The 21819-nt window shown below is 32.1% G+C and overlaps 1 protein-coding gene across 2 annotated transcripts in view; it reads right to left on the bottom strand.

Annotated features, from left to right (window-relative positions):
* LOC139095675 (homeobox protein B-H1-like) overlaps positions 1–13166 on the bottom strand; it is a 30697-nt gene extending 17531 nt beyond the window's left edge. For both annotated transcript variants that reach the window (XR_011544890.1, XM_070647116.1), the window contains exon 1: positions 12043–13166. Coding sequence is in view for 1 of the 2 variants with exons in the window: in XM_070647116.1 (XP_070503217.1) it covers positions 12043–12877 (835 nt within the window). In the remaining variant the exon portion in view is untranslated. The remainder of the gene's footprint in view (positions 1–12042) is intronic.
* Between the last annotated feature and the right edge of the window lie 8653 nt (positions 13167–21819).

Raw genomic sequence — 21819 nt, 5'->3', positions numbered from 1 at the left:
TTTTTGTTTCCATTTGATCAAAAGGATGTTGATTACAATATGTGTAATACAACAACAACAACAAAAAAAAAAGAGAAGTGCCTAACTGCGAATGGTTCTTGCGGATGGTTAACGAGTATTTTTCCAAATGAGTGATTTGCTCTTTTTTTTTGTATTAATAAAAAATTAACTGTGAAGAATGAGAAGAGGAATTGGTAGGAAATTTGTCAAGGGTTGAACACATCTCATAGCAATTTCCAATTTACTGATTAAGTTGATCTTGATTTTATTATTTTGTTGTCGATAAGAATCAGCCACACAAAGTCAAATTAGTGTCCATCAAAATGTAAGCACTAATTAATTACAAGAAGTAAGCAACATTATATTCGGTAATTGAACATTGGTCTAATTACGAAATTGCATGTGCGTTAAATGGTTAAAACCAATTTACTATTGCCGCGGGTTCAATTGCTGTGTTGAATAATTACCACAAAACATCCAATATTCACTCACACAAACTCACGTAAATTAATTAATGTTTATTCGCAGTTTTTTTGAGAAAATAATGTAGAAGCATAAAGAAATGAAAGAGTACACAATAGAGACGGCATGGCAATTCAGACATTGTAACCAGCACCATATCGCCAAAAATATAAAAAAAGCTCATTTACTCAAAAAATTGTGTCTAATAAATCAAATCAAAAAGCGATAAAATTCAATTTGACTGATTTTTATGAGCCACGTTAGGCTGAAGCTGGTTTTGTGAATTATATTTTGTCATAAAATATGAAAAAAAAAGTTTGGAGGAACACGAAAACAAGGAAAAGGAAAATAACCATTAATGGGAACGTTTAGGAGTTATGTAACGCTAACTAAGTAACTTCCTTACTTCTAAGCTGGCGTACAGATCAATGGCTTTGCTCAGATGCCATCTGAAACTGATTCTAAGACTGGCATCCGCATTGTCTTATTTTAAAATTTCCAATACTTCCAAAGAATTTCAAGATTTAATTTATGGATGAAAAAGACGCCTAAGTCCTTAAAATTTCGAACTGGCAGAATTTCTCAATGGATTGAGCCAGATTAAGTCGTTCTCTCCGCATGGCAATGGACCGACGTGCAAACCAGCCAAGGAAGTAAGTAAGTAATTATATCCAATACTGTATCTGTCAACAGGTTCCTTCTCTGGTAGTAACCCGATCGGCACAAGTTATTCAAGGCAGCAAAATGGTGGACACATGGCATCCAAATGTCAATTTTTATTGGAATTACCATATAAATTGCCACATTGACGACATATGGCTACCAATTGGCTGTCATAAATCATTTGTGACGGTCGAGTAGTGCTAAAAATGACTTTTTTAACCCACCTACCCCTGATCCTACCATAATGATTTGTAGAAAAATCATGAACTCCTCTATCACCTCCTCCTCCTTGGCCCCCATCAACCCGTTCCATCACTAACCGTTCCATAACTCCCAAACGTCCCCCTAACTCGACTAAAAGATGCCCACCGACAGACTTAGTTGAATCAACTTTGTATCAAGTCAAGAATGATTCACACATAAAAAATATTAACCGCACCGATCTCATCATATATCCAAATATCGAGAAAACCAGAAAAAAAAAGAAATCAAAAAGAAGCAATCTTTCACAGTAATTATTACCTTCTGTGGACGGCTGTCTCTTATTTTTTTTATTTCATATATTATATTTTTTCTCATTCTGAAAGGAACTTTGCCGCTTAACAATTTTCTTATTAGTCATCATTCCTAGGATTCTGATTATTGTTTGTTTGTGTGAAGTAGACAACAAAAGAGGGGAAAGGAATTCCTTTTGATGATTCTTTGTGGGAATAATTTGATGTTTTTGGTGATTAGGATTTTTTTGTGGATAGACACATTTTGTGAAGCTCAAAAGTCTCTGTCTTTAGACAATTGAAGACAATTTTTAATTTAGGATGGGGTCCAGGTAGGGGTCTGATCCTTCTACCTGAGTTGTTGCCTATCGATATACTATCAAAAGCAACAGATTGGACAGACAATTGTGCATGTACCTATGCATGTCTAGGCTAGGATCTAGGGACGTATCCAGAAATTGAGAGGGATAGAACGAGTAGGTAAGAGGGTTTGGGGGTTTAATCAATATGTCCCTGGTCTAAGCACAAGGACCTGAACTCCTTTAGAACAGGTTTATCTGATATAATTAAAATACCAGACAAAGGGTACGATTTGATGACACAGTATTGAACACAAAACCGCCTTTGACCATTTGATCATCTCCATACCCTTGAGTACACCATCAAATCCATCCTCTGACTCCATCCGACACCAAATTTCCTTTACAATTCTCCTTACATCCGCTCTCAATCACATCACAATGGCAAATATTTATCAAAAAATTGCCAACAATCCTCACTCTTAATCACAATCTTTAAGAATTTCCTCTCTATTCATCCACATCCACAACCTAACTTCTTCTTCCGATCTCATTTCACATAATTGAAAAAAATTTCCCTCTCATTTCAGCTCGTACAACTCTTAAAGTGTCGAAATAAATTATAAAAAAAATGAAAATATTGATGTTTTGCCGATGATTTTGAAAATGACAGGCTAGAGTGTTGTAATTATTGAGTCTTGTATTGTAATCTTCTCTTTGAGTTACAATTGCGAAAAATTTAACACACTCAAGAGAGTGCTGACTCTTAATAATAATCATTTTTTAAAAACAGTTCTGTGCATGTTGGTATTATTGTTGGTGAGTTAATGCGAATATTTGGGTTAGGGGTATTGGTGAATTTTTGTTTTCGGTCGGAATAGGAAAGGAGAGGCTGTTGGATGTTTTTGATTGAGTTAATTAGGTTCAATGACTATTTTGTGAATGGAATAGAATATTGAAGAGTTCGGAGGATACTCGAGTTTTGAATAGAGTCGAGTTCGAAGTCTGGAAAATAGATAACAGTTTGTTGATGACAAATTAGGATTCTCGAAGGATAGAGCCGACTCTAGACGTTCCTTCCGCGCGGCAATGGACCCACCTGCGCCCTTGACAAGGAAACATGTAAGTAAGTAAGTTGGTTGATCAATATAAAACAGGTTCTGTCCAAAATTGCATACCTGAAGTCTTAGACGAACTATACGGTATAGTCGAAACCTGCAGGACTGCGTATTTAAAATGCAGAGTTCTTAGTCGAATTCTAATATAAAGACACAGCAAATGATGATCTGTTGAACCAACCCATTGTCCCAATTGTCCCAATAAACCCTGATAAAGCCAGCAATGTACGAATAAACTTGGTTTAGAGTCGACAGAACTCCATTTTAGAAAAAATGTGAAGTTGGACTTAAGAAGCCATTTTGAGTCCAGTGGAGTCCAACCTCCCTAGTCCTACCAGCCCTTCCCCGCTGTCCCCAAACAGGCAAAGAATATGCTCTTAACAGCAAATTAAGCTGAGAGTTCGTTCGCTTGCATGCTCAGCTCTATCTCTTAATTAAGCTCTTGATTAAATTCTTGATAGCATGCTCATTGCCTGTTAAGGTCTGCTACAATTTTGGGTGTAAATAATACTTTTTAGCGAATTTTATGTAATTTTTTGTAACAACTTCCATTTTTCCTGACATTTTCCTGTAAAAATGTGTCAAGGCTATCAAAATTGAAAGAATCACATTAACCCCATCCTTCAACTTCCATAAAAACAACTTAAAATGAACAATTCCTCACTCAACTCTCACCCAACACCTCAAAAACACGCCAATTCCGACAAATGTCGACAAAAACTCTCACTAAATCCCCTAACACCTCATACAAGACACACGAAATAAAAGCCAAAAAAAAAAGTATAAGTTGCTTTATAAAGCGGCACAAAACAATAAAAAAAAAGGCTTGCAATGGTAATCAAACGAAATGATGCCGACAGCTTATTAAAAATTAATAAAAAGCCTAAACTATGGACCTTCAACGTTATGACTAACGAGTGAGTTTAATACTATCTAATTGGTATCTCCTTTAGTTTCTTTCTTCATTCTCTTTAAAATCTAACGAGATTTATTTCATGAACGAATTTCGTCTTTTGTGGAATAGATGAAAAGAGTCTCTCGAGGTTTATGAAAAGCGCCAAATGCGATGAAGATAAGAATTAGAAAATAATGGCTTATTATTACAATTGACTTTGACTTCTGTTTCAATTTTAATAATTTTTTTTTTCTCGTTCCGTCTTCTTCATCTTTCTCCCAAAAAAGAGTGTCTATTTCAGGGATGGACAACCTTTTGCAGCTTGTGGTACACCTTCCTGGCTAGCATCGAATGAAACAGCACACTCCATTCAGTTTATGGCATTTTGTCGGAACACGTCTGTTCCGCACCACACAGGTTGTCCACCACTGCTCTATTTTTATGTTGAGTTGCTTATTCTTTAACCTTACACCGTAGAGACCTGTTAATTGAATTTTGAAAAGAAATTAATTGTCTTGTTACAATTGTATCTTTTCATCTTTAATCTTCATCGCGCCAGGGTCTTCTTTATGTGCCTTCTTACAATCATTTCTTGTGAAATTGATTCTAACTCACCGAAAAAAAAAAAAATAATAATTATTAAAATTGAAACAAAAATTATTCATTCATATTTTTCTCACGGGCATCATTTGACGTTTTTTTGATTCAATTTTTCCATTCTTTTATCTCATCGTTTTTTAGGATATTAGAATAGGTGAAAAGAGGGTGATGAATGAGTTTTTAATTAAGGTAACGGAGGTTGTTTTACTGAGTAAATTTTGAGAGTTTTTTTGGGTTATTGTAAAGAGAATGAAGATTGAAGTGGGTATGAAACTGATTTTTGATAAGGTAATTGATTTTGAGATTTTGAGAGAGTTTTGGAGCTAGTAAAATGGAGCCTGAGGCATTTGGGGAGTTAAAGAGGTCACTTATGTTTTGTGTTAAGATCAGATCTTGAAATCGAGTGATCTTAATTTTGAAAAATGATTAGACTCAACTACAGTGCCGATATCAATAAAAAATCGATTTAAAACGATTCGAGTCGACATGCATCGATTTAAATCCAATCAATTTTGAGCTCTGGGAAAGACAATTTCGTCTCTCCAACGGTAACGGCCAGGTTATCCCAGAATCTAAAACCAGTTTGACAAAGTTCTGGCTTAGTAAATTTGACAAAATCCGGCCCACTTGGTTTGAGTTTGCTAAGTCTGCAACAACCTGATCTATTACCGATACTCTATTTCAAAAGGTTCCCAAATGGTCATTTTGATCAAATCCAGACAATTGAACCATTTTAACCAGAGTCACTTCTGTAATATGTTGCAAAGCATATTTTGGCAAATTCAATTGTTGATAAGAGACTTATGATAATTTGAGTAAACTTTTTGATGACTTTTTATAAGATTTTGGGATTCGTTCCAAAAAGTCTGGAAAAGTGAACAATTTATACAACGATTTGTTGTGACCTTTTTATGGTTAAGACTAGCAGTCTCGAAAAAGACACGGCTTAGAAAAACCAAAAAGGTATAATCTGAAGCAAAATTAAGCTAAAGCTAACCTGAAACTGAACCAGCTAAATACCGGATTTTTCACCTTTTTGAGTTGCGAAATTCTCAAGAGTGAGTAAAAGATGTTTGTAGACATTTAAAAATTCAAAATTCCTCAAAACTCCAATTCAATTTCAACAAAATTAAGAATTCAAATTTCAACTCAATTCAAAAACTTTCCCACTGCATCCCAAAGCCTCAGCCGACTTTTAATTAACAAACTAATTAACATCAATGTATTTCAAACAATAATCAAGAAAAAAATTCTCGAGAAATCCTGATATTTAGCACAACGGCAAGCAAAAAAAAAATCTTGATAATTCTTTTATATTCTCACTTAATATTCACCGTGAAGATCTACAAAAGCCAAAAACACAACCATAAATTATATTTAAATTGCCGAATTAAAAATTTTTTTTTAGTTATGATTCTCATTTGTATATTCTCATCACATACGCGTATGTGAGTTAATATGTACATAAAAAAATATTTAATCTCATTCCATTTTGCATAAATTACATCACAAATTATCCAAAAACTTTTATTATGAAAATGATATAATAAAATATTAAATAATGTGAATGAGAAAATCCTCTCTCCGTACTCTCCGGTTAAGAACATTAGGAACAAATTAACAGATGAATCAAAAAATGCCGAAAATTCTTCTTCTTCTTTCCCGTCTTCCTCTCACAAAAGGAGAGATTAAAAAATATTTTTTTTTTACACCACAAAATTATACACAAAATTTTTTTTTAAATGAGACCTGCCTTAATTGTTCAACGCAGTGTATATATTGATGATTAGATACGAACGCTTACGGCCTCCCAGATTGCTTCGATTCAATTCGATATATTATATACAGTATCATAAAAATCACCTCAATCACTCAACTATATGCTGTGATACAATAAAATATATAAATGTGAGAATGAAGAGACTGAAAGGAATGAAATAACCTGCCAAACAAGCAGCATCAGGTAACAACACAATTGATCCGCAGTGATAGAGATATTACAAATAACACAGCTCTGGAATTTTTATACGTGCGTTGAAAATTTAAAGAATTAAATAACTTATGTTCATGTTGCTTGTTACCTTTCGATCTTTTTCTTTCTCTATTCAATAAAAATGTTGATTTTTTTTTTTGTTGTGTGTGATTTTTTTTATTATAGATCAAATGGGGGGACTATATGGGCTTGTTGTCATTGGATTGTTACTTTTTTGAAAAAAAAAAGTGTGCAAATTTTTGATTGTTTAAAATTTTGGAATTTGATTGATGTTTTAGTGGGAAATTGATTTTTATTAATTTATTAATGCAGCTCCTAGTGCTCTAAAACCATTGAATAGCATAAAATCGTTAATCAATCAAAAATCCGATCCCAGGACGACATGACTCTGGCTTGGTACTCGATTTGGTTTGAAAACTGACATGCCAGAGTCTTTTCGATTTTTGTCGGATTTCGAACAAAAGCTTGTGCTAGTTAGGACCTTGTATATTTAGCATTTTTGAACATTCATTGACTTCATAAATTGAATATGACATTTTATAGAAGATTTGAGATGATGCAATAGATCATCTATTTCAATATCAATTCAACTCTTTGCTATATTCCAGAATCAGACATTATTGTTAACATGGTGATCGATCATACAGTGTCTGATGGAATGGAACTCGTGGAATCGCCAATCAACGGAATACCATTGTTAGTGCAGTAGCATAGGGGATATAAAGAATGTATAATTTGGCACTTTAAAGGGCAATTTGCCATAAATTTAAAAAAAAAAAACCGTTAGCTTGAGGGTAGGTTCAAGTGATCGAAAATCGTAGGACCTGGCATCGAGTTCCGTCGGATTCTTGATTATATTCAATTTTATTCTAGCCTAACTTTGGATTTTTTGTAACTTGATAAAGAAGAAATGGCAAAATTTGGGTTTAATTTAAGGACACTTAACTATTGTAAACTCTTCAATTTTCTTGGTAACATCATGTCGACGTAGTTTGACCACACCTTTTAGTGGTGTCCTAACCATTTTTGAATCCTTTTAGTGAAAATTTAGGGAATATTTTCAGATTTAAGTCCAAAAAATGTTGAAAATGAAAATTGCCTTATAATGAATATGACACGCAAAAATCTCCCTGAGTAGTGTCCTGTCTCAATTTTCAATAATGAAATAAAACGTCAGAAAATCAAAATTGCAAAATTAATTCGCAACATTTGCTTCAAAATAGTCCAAAAACATTGAAATTTCTGCAACAATCTCCAATAATCAACCAACTTCCAAAATCAATCCTAATAACGTGTCAAAACATCAAAATTAATCCAATCTCTCACTCGTTCGATATCTCGCTATATACACCATCCAAAAAGGTGAAAAAGCAAGACACAGAAGAAGAAAAGAAAAGAAGAAAAAAAAAATACAGAAGTTTCTTCTTCTTTAAAGAAGTTACATGTAAGAGATATAAATACATTCTTAATTTCTTGTTATGGATGAGTCGGTTTCTTTTGAATGGTCTTCCAATTAGCTTGATATACCGACACCTTAAGGCCATGAGCGGCATTCTTTGTTGTCTCGAGATTCCTTTTACACTCACATCTTCCAATAATACACTCTCATATGATGATGAAACTTATTCTGTATTTTTTCATAATAAAAACGAGTGATTTTAGTTGATTTCTTTTTTATGTGGAATTTCTTCTTCTTATTCTTATTATTCCATCTTGTAGAGATTGTTTTTCGGTTTGGAATTTAATTTTTGATGCATTTTTATTTAGGAATGCGAGATGTGCAAATGCATCTTTCAAATTCCATTCAAATGGTGTTAAAAAGGAACACCCACTTAGCAATCAGGCAATTGTGTATGCTTGTGACATTCCAAACAATTACTTATTATTTTGTTAAGTTGTTTATTATTGAATAGCCATCTGTTGTTCAGATGGGACGCAATGTACAATTTCAAGTATCATCATTTATTGTAAAGTTATGAATAAAAAAGTATATAGTAATAATAATAATTGAATAAACAGTCAGAATGAAGAAGATGGAACAGAAAATTATGAGTACAATGAGGAATGGAAAGAAGTGGAAGGAGTAGCAAAAACATTTAGACATTCAATACGCTCTTTTATATAAAAGAAGACAATAAGATGAATCTTGTGATCTTTTCATATACACTTGATTGCTATCTGAACATTAGATGGATAGACTTTTCTTGCTGAATTATATCCAGTAGCATAAGTGGCATTTTTTTGCTACTTTGTAGCTTCTCTCTACTCATAATTGAAGTTGCACGTTGTAGTATGCAATTTGTGGATATGGCATAACGATGGAATTGCTGGAATTGCTGGATAGAGTAATTTATACAAGCATTGTGCTTAAAATGTTGCAAATATCATTCAAATGTTGCTGAATTATTGTTTAAGGCATGATGTATGTATCTATTACTTACATACTTAATTCGATAAGTTGTGATTCATGATCTACCACAGGAGTCGCCTGAAGCTGGCTCTATCGTTGGCTTACACTTGCCTATTTCTGATGCCAATAATAGAATATAATTTAGGGTTTGCATAACTACGATGTTAAACATCCCAAATTCTCTACAAATGCCTATGTCCTTGATATAGCCCACAATGTCCAAATAGCGTAGTTTTGGTATGTCATCAACAACCTCCGATACAAAACGCAATACTATCTCTATCGACAGCTTGCTTCCAAGTAATACATGATATTTTACAGAATCGAATGGAACAAGGAAGCATCTAGGGAAGCATCTCATAATTGGATCATGAGTCCCTCTTTTGTAGCCTCAATATTAAAATGATCATTAAACTCTAGAATGTCCAGATTGGTTAATGTGTGGCTGAATTACGTCGGCATGATATCGCAAATCGAAATAAAAAGTTGTCTATAATTTAGTCATAATATCGTCAAGTTTCGTCAACCCATTCCCGAATTTCGTCAAGGCTTCCTTGCCGAGTTACAACATGTCCAATTTTTGTCAAAAATACTTCAGCTTGCAAAAATACTTCAGTACTTCAGCTTGCATATTTTCAAAACAAATATTATGTAGCATGTTGGCTGTAAATGAGACTGATTTTGGGTCGATAAACAAACAGATAGATCCTTAACCAGAGACATATCCTTTATACCTCGTCCTGGCTTCCTTCAAACCCCTAACTGAATGTCGTTTTCGCAAAATTCTGAAAATCTTCCTTAATAAATCTATTTATGCATGTATAGTTATGAATCCCAAGGAACAAAAATCAATGAAATTAAGTCAAATCTTGTGAAATCAAATTCAACATGCTATAAGCTTCCTTAAAATTAACATTTGTAAATTTTTGGACACAAGAAACTCAAAACAATTCAAAAGTCACCGATGACAATTCCATTCAATTTACTGAGCCTCATTATCATAAATTTTCATTAAAACTGTATTACAGAATCTCATAAAAAAAACTTAATTTTTACCAGCCATTTTTTGCAACATCACTTTTTAAGTAATTTCTGCTGCTGAACTCAAAAACTCAAAAATCTGTTTCCAATTATTTCATTATGTAATTCAACTACAAATTACCCAACTGAACAAGTAATCAAAATCTTCTTAATTCCAATTTTATCCATAAACTTGTTTCTACATCCATTCATGTCTACATCCAATTTGTATGAACACAATTTTATTTATAAAAAAAAAAATAATTTAATTCAATTTATTTACACTAAAAATGTTTAATTTCCAATTACGGCAATAATAAAATAAAATGGGTAAAAGAAATATGAGAAATGCAAACAGCACAGCAAAATGAGAAGCAAAATGGAAAGTTAATGAAAAAATTATGAGCTGCAAAATAATTCAAACATTGTGAGGTAGCAAGCAGTGTTGTCATGAAATATTATGATAGTTTTCATAGGTCTCGTAAAAGACTTAAGTTGCGCACACTCTAAATAAAGGCGTAATAAAAGCTGGTTGATGAGATTTGAGGTGGTTTGGAGGTGATGAGGGGATAAGGCGCATTTTTGGATGAATTTTCTGGGTTTTGAGGGGTTTTGTGGATGTTTTGGCAAGTGTGATCATAGTGTGGTACCGGATTTACACAGAATTAGGCATCAAGTCAGAGTCACGGCTGTTAGGAGCCGAATTTTTGATAAATTAAGCAATTTCTCACTCAACATCAAGAACTGGCAGAAGTTCTCGACGAATAGAGTCGGGGACATTCTCTCTGCATGGCAACAGGTCCACATGCACCCTAGCCATGGAAGTTAGTAAGAAGTATGCGGTTTTCAAAGGAAAAAGTACATTTGCCTTTAAAATAGCCCAAGTAGGACTTGAAATGGACGAATTTAGCGTGAAATTTTCCCAAAATTAGTTTTTTGGAGTCAACAACCCTGGTTCGGTCCTGAATTTTATATTTGGATTAAAAATCTCTTCTAGCTACTTCCCAGCTCATAACTTAATGTCAATTTCGCAAAAACCCACGACCTCTTATTTACATGTCAAGTGCTCTTACTAACTGAGCTACCGAGGGCTGCTAGAGTGCGTCGCATAATGCTACCTTAAACCTTATATTCTATTCAATGCTCATTGCATAGCTTTACTGTTGTATTGAACCAAGACCCAAAATCCAACAATTTTTATAGTTAAACACGTCTTAATCTTTGCCGTTCCAGCACCATACCCAATCTACTTAAAATCTACATCCTCACTTTCCATCCAAATTCGCTCACTACATGCAAGTCACATGTAGTTGCATACAGCATTATTATTATTATTATACGTGTAATAACATAACGAAAACTGTCGAGATATTGAATATTTAATTAACGTAATATGAGCTTGGTAGGTAGAAGATAGTTGGGTAGGTTGAATGCCCATTAATGAATAATTTACTGCTCTCGTGCATAAATTAAGGAATGAAATATAAAAAAATATATATATGTTAAATAGCGAAACATTATGCAAAGCAAAAATTATTTATTGAAAATTATGAGCACCGTTCTCGCTCATTCTGTTAATTTCTGTTATGATTTATCGATCCTATGGTCTCAATGATTTTATTCCTCATCACATAAACAAGCTTGTAAGAGCGTCACAGTTATTGAATTTTTATTAAGTTCGAGAGCGGACGAGAGAGACAAAAAAAAATATGAAAAAAAATCCAAGCCTGTGTTTCAATATAATTGGAACCGATGAGCGAGAAGTAGAGATGTCTGTCAGTGTGACTGCAAAAATTGATAATTAATGCCGTAAAATGTGGCAAAATATTATAGACGGTATTCGATTTTAATGAGGTGAGCCTTGCAACGACGCTAAAATGATTTTATTATTTTTCATGCTAAACAGCCGCAGCACTAAGCACTCTGATTCATTTCCACTTATTTGTAGTTTTTTTCGACATTTTTGCTGCACTTTTCTTTCACATTTTTATACTAAGAATTTATGACATTATGACATGCATAAATAGGATCGGTACCGATTATGGTTGCAATTTATTATAATTCTATGGAATTGCTAATCACACTCACCTCCAGTTGCCTCATCAAAATTTTTATTTGATAGCTGAAATAGCGCATCAAGTGGTGCACTTCCATTTGGCGATTTATTTCCATTTCTATTGACATTATTGTTATTATTCGAACTAGGATGTTGTTGACTTGGATGTGAACGTCCTGAAGTGTCTGATGATCGTCCAATGTCGGGTGAACAGCAATCTCCACTTGCCACAGAACTTGATCGATCACTTCCACTTTCTGATGGAATTATATCAATATTCATATGCCTTAATAGCTGTGCCTGTGCATGAAAATGTTCTTGCAATTGCTGATGATATTCCATAGCAAGTCGTTGCTCATAATGAAGCAAGGCAGGCGGAAGAAGTGGACGAATTGAAATTGGATGTTGTAAATGATCCCATGGCCGTACAATTCTTGCCACTTGCTGATGATGATGCAAATGATTGAGACCATTGACAATTGTAGCAGCTGTGACTGCCGCTTGTGTTGCCTGTGTCGATGAGGAATTATTTTTATTGCTACTATCACGTCCTAAAATATCAGCTATGCTAAAACTCTTTACACCCTCAATACCCGTCGTTGTTGTTGTTGTTGTTGTCGGTGCTGTTGATGATGGTGACTTTAAAGAGGAAGTACGACTAGCATCACTACTGCAATGATTATTATTATCTACATCATTTGTATGATCATTGATCATTTTGAGACGTTTTAATGGCTGAAAATATTCATTCGATCCAATTTTATTATTACGTCTTTCACATTCAGAGGGCGGTGGTGACGGTGAACCTACTGATATTTCAGAACCCACCGGACTCGGATCACGACTTGAAAATGTTCTTGTCTGCATGATTTTCTATTTTATTATTTTTAAATATTTTTTTTTTTTATTTCACTAAACAAATAAGTAATTTTATTTTAATTGACAATAAACTCCGTGCTTAATAATGAACTTTTTTTTTGTTTCTTTTTTTTCACATTTTTCTCTATTTTCCTTATCAGTCACTTTAATGTGGTCAATTTTTTAATTATTCACAATTTGCAATAATTGCATTTAAAACACCAAAAAAACTAATATCGACACTATATGAACCAAAAATCCATGTCCCGAAATCAACACAAAGTCATCGAACCGAATGTTATCACACAGTCAAGAAGACTAAATCTCGTTTCAACGAGGAAAGAATGTGTAAAGTGAGAAACAAGAGAAATAAAGCAGAAAATAAGGTTAACGCCTATCATTATACATCACAGACACTACAAAATCAACAGCCAATCAGCATGCGTACAGAAAAAGCTCGCTGACATGAAAACATAATGTCGGATAAAAATTTTATTAAGCATTGTTGGTGTTGATGACTGTAGATGTGAATGTGTAGTTGTGTGAATGTAATGAACGACTTGCTTGGGCATTATAAGCAGAAACTACTTAAGGTTTTTTATAACATTATTTTTCATTTTATAATTAATTAATTTTTTTTGTTCGTCTATCCATCTCACTCGACTCAACTCGACTCGCTCACTCCTTTCCCGTCATTTATTTTTATTGCTTTTACAAATTACCTGCCATGATATTCGTTTGTTTAGTAATGTAATTATTTCTCATTTCTCATCTAGATACATTATTAGACTATTATTAACATTATTCATATTCATGTCTATCTGTGCTCATTTGCTTCGATGTATTTTGTTGTGCGTACATCAACATTAATAATTTTTTTTTTTTCAGCTTGTCTTCTTGTTCTTAACTTTTGCTAAATGGAGTTTGTTGCTCATTTTTTTAGGAAATTATTTGTATTGTTGTAATTCTTTTTTTTTTTTTGAGGATTGATGGATGGTGTTCAGATGTTTGAGAGATATTTGGTTGTAAAATTAACGAACTTTTCGCAGTTTGCTGCCGGGAGGATTATAACATCTTTTGTGAAACAAGATAACGAGAATTATGTAAATCAGGTCTAAAAAATTAATTTTCGAGTGATTTTGGTTTAGTTTTATGAATTCTGTGAATATGTGAATTTTCAATAGCTTTAAAGGTTCTTTTCATTAGAAAATGATTAATTTGTTATATTTTTATTATATTGTTTATCAAACTAGAATCGGATTAGTAATTTTTGAGGCTTTTGAGAGTGTGACTAGAGAATTGTATTGAAAAATTTGAATTTTGTCATTTTTTAGATAATTTTTCAACATTTTTTCAAAATTGTCTCGAGTTTTACAAGCTGTTATTAATCTATAGCATGTCTAGGATCAAACTAGATGATTTATGTCAAGTTCCACAAATGTCAAATATTAAATTGCCCATATGGTCGACTAATTGTTGATCTGATCCCGAGTGGATGAACTAGACCTTTTTTGAAATTGTGCATATAATGTTATTCTTAATTTGAATAGTCTACTCAAATTTTAATATTCAGATTTTGTATGAAAAGTCGATATAAAATCTGACTCCACATAAGATTTGAGTCTACTCTGATATTTCGATTGCTGATGTTAAAGTTAGCCTCAACCTGACATCTAATTTAAGCCTTGGATATCAATTTATTTGTAAAACCAGCTAAATAAGTAAGAAAGCTTGTTCATTTTAACTGGTTGCAATGCACAAGAAATTGAAGTCTACTAGTACTTAAGATGGAAAAATCTGCTAAAGTCGATTTGACTTCATTCAAATTGTATTCAAATTCAAGCTCATTTTCAATATTCTTCTCAATTTATCTTATAATTTTAAGTATTTCCATCACATTCCCAGTCATTTAACTACACATAATCCTTCCACAACAACCAAAACAAATAATTAAACTGTTCTCATCATTAAAACATCAAAAAAAAATTTGATAAATATATTCCACACCATTTAAAGACCAGCATGAAACAGCTCCACGATGACACATAACATATTACAAAATAAATAAATTGTCAACACTGTGCATACACACATGTGACATTATTTATTGACAACATTCAAATATATATATAAATTTTCTTTATTGTTCTCGATGCCTTTCATTCACTGTCGTACATCCATTGCTTCAAAAAAAAAGAAATAACTCGTCTCTTCACACTTTGTTAAACATAGGCACTGGCACATAAATATACTGTTCAATGCTCATGCACATAAAAATGCCACAAAAACCATGATTAATTGAAAATGAGTCGCTGCACATTGTTGCAGCCAAAAAAAATGACGAGAATAAGGAATGGCAAGCAATTTTTTTTATGATTGTTGTTATTCGACACATAAATAATTTATATATATTCTTGAGTAGATTTATGTCTCATTATGGTTTGAACAAACGAGTCAAGATTACCATTTTTGGGATCAACGATGAATCTCGTCAACCTTATACACATGCCATATCAATTACTGACTCCAAAATATCAAAGCACATCCATATTGATTGTCACACACGATGTTGAAGTTAGGAACAACATATATATATAAAAATTCATAAATTATATGTCTGTATTACATAAATATCAAGCACCCATTGTTCTTTCCATCGGCAAAACAACAAAGACCACAACGACACCTAATTTTTCTGTATCACCTTATTGCCATTGTCTATATCATTATCTCAGTCGATACTCTTTATACTTTTTTTTGTATATTGTATATTTATTTTATATTTTGTGCCATCATTAGCATGTCTGGTTTGCAATGAAAATGATGGAATAAAAATTGCTAAGTTGTTTGGTGCGTCAATCCATGTGATTGAGGTTGATATAATATACACCTGGGGATGGGGAATTAACACTCTGAATATAATTGGAAATATGTTTTATTTTTTTCGTGGTGGATTTGTAATTTATTTTTAGATTGTTTTTTGGGATTTTTGTTAGGTGATTTGTCATTGGTTAATACTCAAATTATAATGCTTAACTTAGCGGACTTTACAGATGAGTTAGGAGTTAGTGAACATTTTACAACAATATTCAACGCTCTTCGTTTTTCTTTGTCAATAATAGCTTATTTAATCTAAGAAGTAGAAATATAGGCATGTCTTAGAATTATTAGTGACCAGAATCTATATTTTGTCTGCAAACCTTAGCATCTGGAAGTTCCAGCGGGTAGGCCAGCTTCGCACACGGCATATAAACGGCAAAAAATCAAAGCCAGCTCCCGCTTGAGGACGGATTTTTCCGAATCGGATTTTAGGCTAGAGTCATGCCTAGGAATTCTTGAATATCTGACTTCAGGTCGACATGACTCTGACCTAGAAGAAAATTCATTGAGATCGAGACTTATGCCTTCATGGCTTCAGATTTTTCTTCTATTCTAAGCAATGTGTCTTCCGGGGTTTGTGTTAATGTGTTAATGAATTTCATAAATTTTTGGATTTTTTTAACTGTGATTATGTAAATGTGCTTGACATTAAATACTGGTGGAATTTGTCTTAAAGAGAATTTGGGTCTTTGTTCTCTTCCTCCTTCCGTAACAAAATTAATGTAGACATAGATTCAAGTGTAAGCTTATCATGCGAGTAAGTAAGGAAGTTGTCATCTTCAATAAGGGACAATGGCATGAATCAAAGATGAATTCTATACCCAATTACCTTTATCAGCTCTATAACTTCCACTCTATCAAGAATCTCTTCTAATTTATCATCCAATTCATCCCAAAATCTTAACTAAACCCCCAAAAAATCATCAACCTTAACCAAATAAACATTCAATTTAAAACTTTTCCTTTCCAATTCAAAAACAGTTTTCCATAACATTTCCTCCAAGCAAATTTAAATTGTCATCGCAATTGCATCACAAAGCACAAAAAAAATTAGAAAGTTGACATTTATTTACGCATTTGTATGTAGAAAATGAAAGAAAAAAAATTATTGTCACTTAAATAATGACGGTTGTTAACGCATTAAATTAATCCAAAAATAATATGTATTTACTTCCCTATTAACACTCGATGTGTTTTCACCACATATACACAAAATTTTCTTATTTCTCGTGAGCTGTGCTGTGCATGATGTGATGAGTGAAGTTTTGTTTTTTGAAAAATTTTAATATTTTTGAGGAGGAAAATTTTGAGAAAATGAAGAGAGATGAGATAAATTCCGTTGCACATACCCTAACAGACAATAAGCATAATTTTATGGTACAGAAGTACCACTATTCTCCTTAGAATCGGTCTCTTTGCCTGATAAGGAAATCGATTAATAGACCTAAAATCGGTTCTTAGAGGATGAAGCTTTAAATCACCCACAGGCCAGAACACCCACGCAAATTTTCCCATAACCACCGAAAATGAAAATCACGGGTTTCTAGAAACACCACTTGAAAATGTATGTGGTGGTTCTGGAATGTAGTGAATTTCATAAACACCACATGTATTTCCAAGTGGTGGATAAAATCACACGTGTGATTTTAATCACCACATACATTTGTACGTGGTGTTTCTGAAATCACGTGTGTTTCAAATCACCCACAAAATTTGGTCTGTGGGTGATTTGGGAATTAATGTAATTTTTCATGAAGTACAAAATTACAAATTTCAATACAAAATTTCATTGAAATTTTAAAGTTTTTCTTTAAAAAAATTTTTATTTTTGTTACAAGACTGATTTTGAGTAAAAAATAAGAGACGCATTTGTATGTAGAAAATGAAAGAAAAAAATTAAATTTTTGATTTAATAGAGTGATTCTTTGTATGATGAGCCATTTTTACTGGTTATTTTTAAACACTTGTATAATATTGAGCTATAAGTCGAAAGTATGGCTGGATAAGTCATACGCTACGAAAGCGAAACACTAGGGAAGCTGTTTTAAGTGGGATGGAAACACAAACTTATTCTTCCACGCTTGGGTGGAATCCTCAAGGAAAAAGCCAGGCTCAGAAACGTGGGTCTGATTTGATGCCAGAGCCTAATGAATCCGGTGTCATGCCAAATCATGAGTTTTTAACATCGAGTAGAGACAGGGTCTGAATTTTAAGACTCATAACAATTGCTATTGCACTAATTTTTTGAAATTAGGAAACTTCCAGAATAACATCGATTAATTGATCAGAAATGTGGTCCCAGTCTAGCTTAACTCTAGAACTTTAAACCGAATTCCAGATGCCAGTCACTCACGTCGGCCTAGAGCTCGATTTTGGATCGATTATTTGGATTGTAATTGCCATTATTAGAATTATTACGATAGTATTTTTCATATATTTTCACAACAATGTAGCATGTGCTTCGGTCGACCCCTTTATTCAAAGCCTTAGCACCATTTTTCAACCTACTCCTTGTTCCACTAACTAAACAACATTGAAACACAATTTTCAAACCTAAAACCATGTACCATTTGTCTTATAGTCCGACCAAGAATCACAAACCTGCAATTCCTGCATTCTAGATGCTCAGACCTGAAGTTTTCGGCTGTCCATTAAAGCTCGTCTAAGTCTGCAGGTCTACAGTTTTGGATAAACCCTAACCAATCCAAATCTGCGTCTTAAATCTCCATTCAAAAAATCAATAAAAGTAAACTTTTCTCACTTACCGAAATGTCTCAATTAAACACAAAAATGTTATATTGTCATTGACGAGTGAATGGAAAATGAAGAAAAAAAAAAGAAATGAAATAAAATATTTACCAAATTGTTGAAATGTTTATGAGGTTGTAAAAAATATTATTTTTATTTTTCTTCATATTTCTCTCAGTTTTGTTATGTATGAAAAATTATTATGACTGGGGTTCATTCAAATATTATGTGTCATTTTTAAAATATTCATAAAATGCACATATACAGACACACGTGTGACCATGTGAGGATTTTAAAGTGATGAATTGCTGTTTTTTAACAAATTGTCCGTAAATTATTTTTTTAGCTGTTCATTAGTCAAGTTAGCAGCGTTCATGTTTTGCCTATTTATCAAGATTTACTAATTTGATAGCCAAATAATTTGAAATATTCACAGTCGTTGTGTGATCTTCATACTTTACGTAATATAATTTATAATGTTTAAATGTCAACGAAGTTTTGAGTGGAAAAATTTAGAATTTTTTTGTTTATTTTTGGTGGAATTAATTGATAAAAAATTTGTTTTGTGGAATGATATCGATTAGTTGATCGGGTTGGGGGGTATGAATTGATGATAATTAAGTGAGTTATTTGATCTGACATTTTGGAATGAATTAATCAGAATTAATATAATTTATGATCTGTTTATTAATGAATATATAAGAATATTTGGGAAATAAGGACTAACTGAAGATGATTTATGTCAATAGGGTCTGTGTTATGTGTTAAATCCTAACCTACACTTCATCATAACTGTATATTAACTTCACTACAAAATTTTGAGTCTAATATTCAAAATCCTTTAAATATGTTGAAATATATCACATATAGCCAGCGCTATAGCTTGCTCCCATCAATAAATATCCAATATCAAATGAACTGTGACATTTTCAACATATTAACTGACCTAATCTAGCTGATTGTGTGACCAAATCAAACAAATAATCAGCAATTTGTTAGAATAGATCACACATTCAGCTAGATTGGGTCAGTTAATATGTCTAAGAAGGCAACGTATTGGAACCGGGGGTACTAAACCATTTACAGACGATTCTGCCAGTATGAAACTTTTGCCTATGTAGTCGAGAGGTGAGGTAAGTTAAAAGACCGAACTTCTCTCTATGTGAGGACATAGGTTCGATTCTTATCAAAACCTGATCTCTCAATGACTTTATGAATTGTTGTGGATAGAATTGACAGGACTTTTTGAGAGTGATGACTGCAAACAATCCAACAAGCGCATAGATTCCACTTTTAAGGAATCTCAACTGAGAGTAGGGTGCATTTACATTTCAATTCATCTACTATATTAGTCATGGAACTACTGTGTGAGCAACGATGCAAAAGTGCTGGAAATTAGAAACTGACAGAAGTTATCTAAAGACAGATCCAGCTTTTGACGAATTCTAAATGCAGCAATGCGCCCCGTGCGCCTAAGTAAGTAAGTAAGTATTAGTCTAGTCTGAATTCCAGTCGAGGCACCTCTACATTGAAGTTCTGCCAACTTTGACTGTTGATAACCCAAGGATTCACACAATGCACGTGACATTAGACTAATCATCACTGTTGCTTAATTTTAAAAAATTCTCCATTTTAACAACTCCAACCATCTAATCCTCAGCATAACCTTAACCAAATTCCAAATAAATTTTTGTGTAGGAAAATAAATTGAAAAAATTTATACAAAAACCATATAATTTCAAATCTAAAAAGTTTTATAACCTCAGGAAGTGATAATGTTAAGTCGCATAAAATTTATTAAGATTCATCTTAAAGTCGTAAAAATTTTTGAATTACGTATTAGAAATCTACGAAATGAAGCATCTTAAAATGTGTATTTAGAGACAAATGACTTTTAAAAATTTTATAGTTCAGTCATCCGTAAAATTACAGCTGCTAATAATAAGCCCCGAAAAGAGATCCTCGTACAAACTGTAATTTGCATAATCTATTAAACTTTTTTTTTATATTTCAATTTCCAATTTTGAATTTTATTACTAGAATATTAATAAAATTGTGCGAAACTGTAAATTTCAAACATGCTTCACGTTAATTGATTACTAGAACTGCTACCTTCAAATTATTCCGTATAAAAATATTCTTTATATAGAGAAATCATTCCATTAAATTACAATAAAATCTAATTAAATATTTCTGACTCAATCACGAAATTTTCTTCACTCACCACGTTTAGCAGTTAGATATTTTTCTTTGGATGGATTAATTGATTGATAGAAATCTATTTTGAGATGTGCGATTTGGAGTCTATTGTAGTGTATCAGCACAGTTTGTTGAAAATTCATGGAAAATAGAATTGAAATTATTTGAAAGGAAAATGTTTAGCGCATTTAAATGGTTTGTGGTTTTTTAAATTTGAAAGAATTTTAAAATTTGAGAGAATTTTTAAAATTTAGAAGAAAATTTAGAATGAAAGAATTTTTGAAATTTGAAAAAATTTTTGAAATTTGAAGAATTTTTAAAATTTGGAAAAATTTTTCAAATTTGAAAGAATTTTTAAATTTGAAAGAATTTGAAAGAATTTGAAAGAATTTTTAAAATTTTAAAAGATTTTCAAAATTTGAAAGAATTTTTTAAAATTTGAAAGAATTTTTAAATTTGAAAGAATTTTTTAAATTTGAAAGAATTTTTAAAATTTGAAAGAATTTTTGAAATTTGAAAGAATTTTTGAATTTTGAATGAATTTTTAAAATTTGAAAGAATTTTTAAATTTTGAAACAATTTTTAATATTTGAAGGATTTTTTGAAATTTGAAAAAATCTTTAAAATTGGAAAGAAGTTTTCAAAGCTTGAAAGAATTTTAAGATTTGAAAGAATCTTTAGAAATTTGAAAGAATTTTCAAAATTTGAAAGAATTTTTTAAAATTTGAAAGAATTTTTAAAATTTGAAAAAAAAATTGAAATTTGAAAGAATTTTTTAAATTTGAAAGGATTCTTAAAATATTGAAAAAATTTTTAAAATTTTAAAAATTTAAATTTCAAAATTCTAAATATTTCCACATCCAATAATCCACGCTACGTCCAAAAACAAAAATTCATCATCTTTTCCCATTTTACAACCCAGCAATCACGAATGAAAGAAATTAAGAATCACACATTCGTACTGATGAATTAAAATTTTATAATTTTAGAGAGAATTAGAAAATACCAGAACCGTACATTTTCAAACCCAAAAAAAAAAGAATCTTCAATCTTCTGTTGAGTAAAGAAAAAAGAAAAAAAAATGGAAAGAAGCGGAATTAATTAATTTAAGAAATGAGAAACGA

This window comes from Chironomus tepperi, unplaced genomic scaffold, assembly GCF_022539635.2.
Source record: "Chironomus tepperi strain 1889 unplaced genomic scaffold, CSIRO-AGI_Ctep_v1 contig_373, whole genome shotgun sequence".
NCBI lineage: Eukaryota > Metazoa > Arthropoda > Insecta > Diptera > Chironomidae > Chironomus > Chironomus tepperi.
The sequence above is the reverse complement of the archived record's forward strand: the minus strand, read 5'-3'. Positions and strand labels throughout refer to the sequence as shown.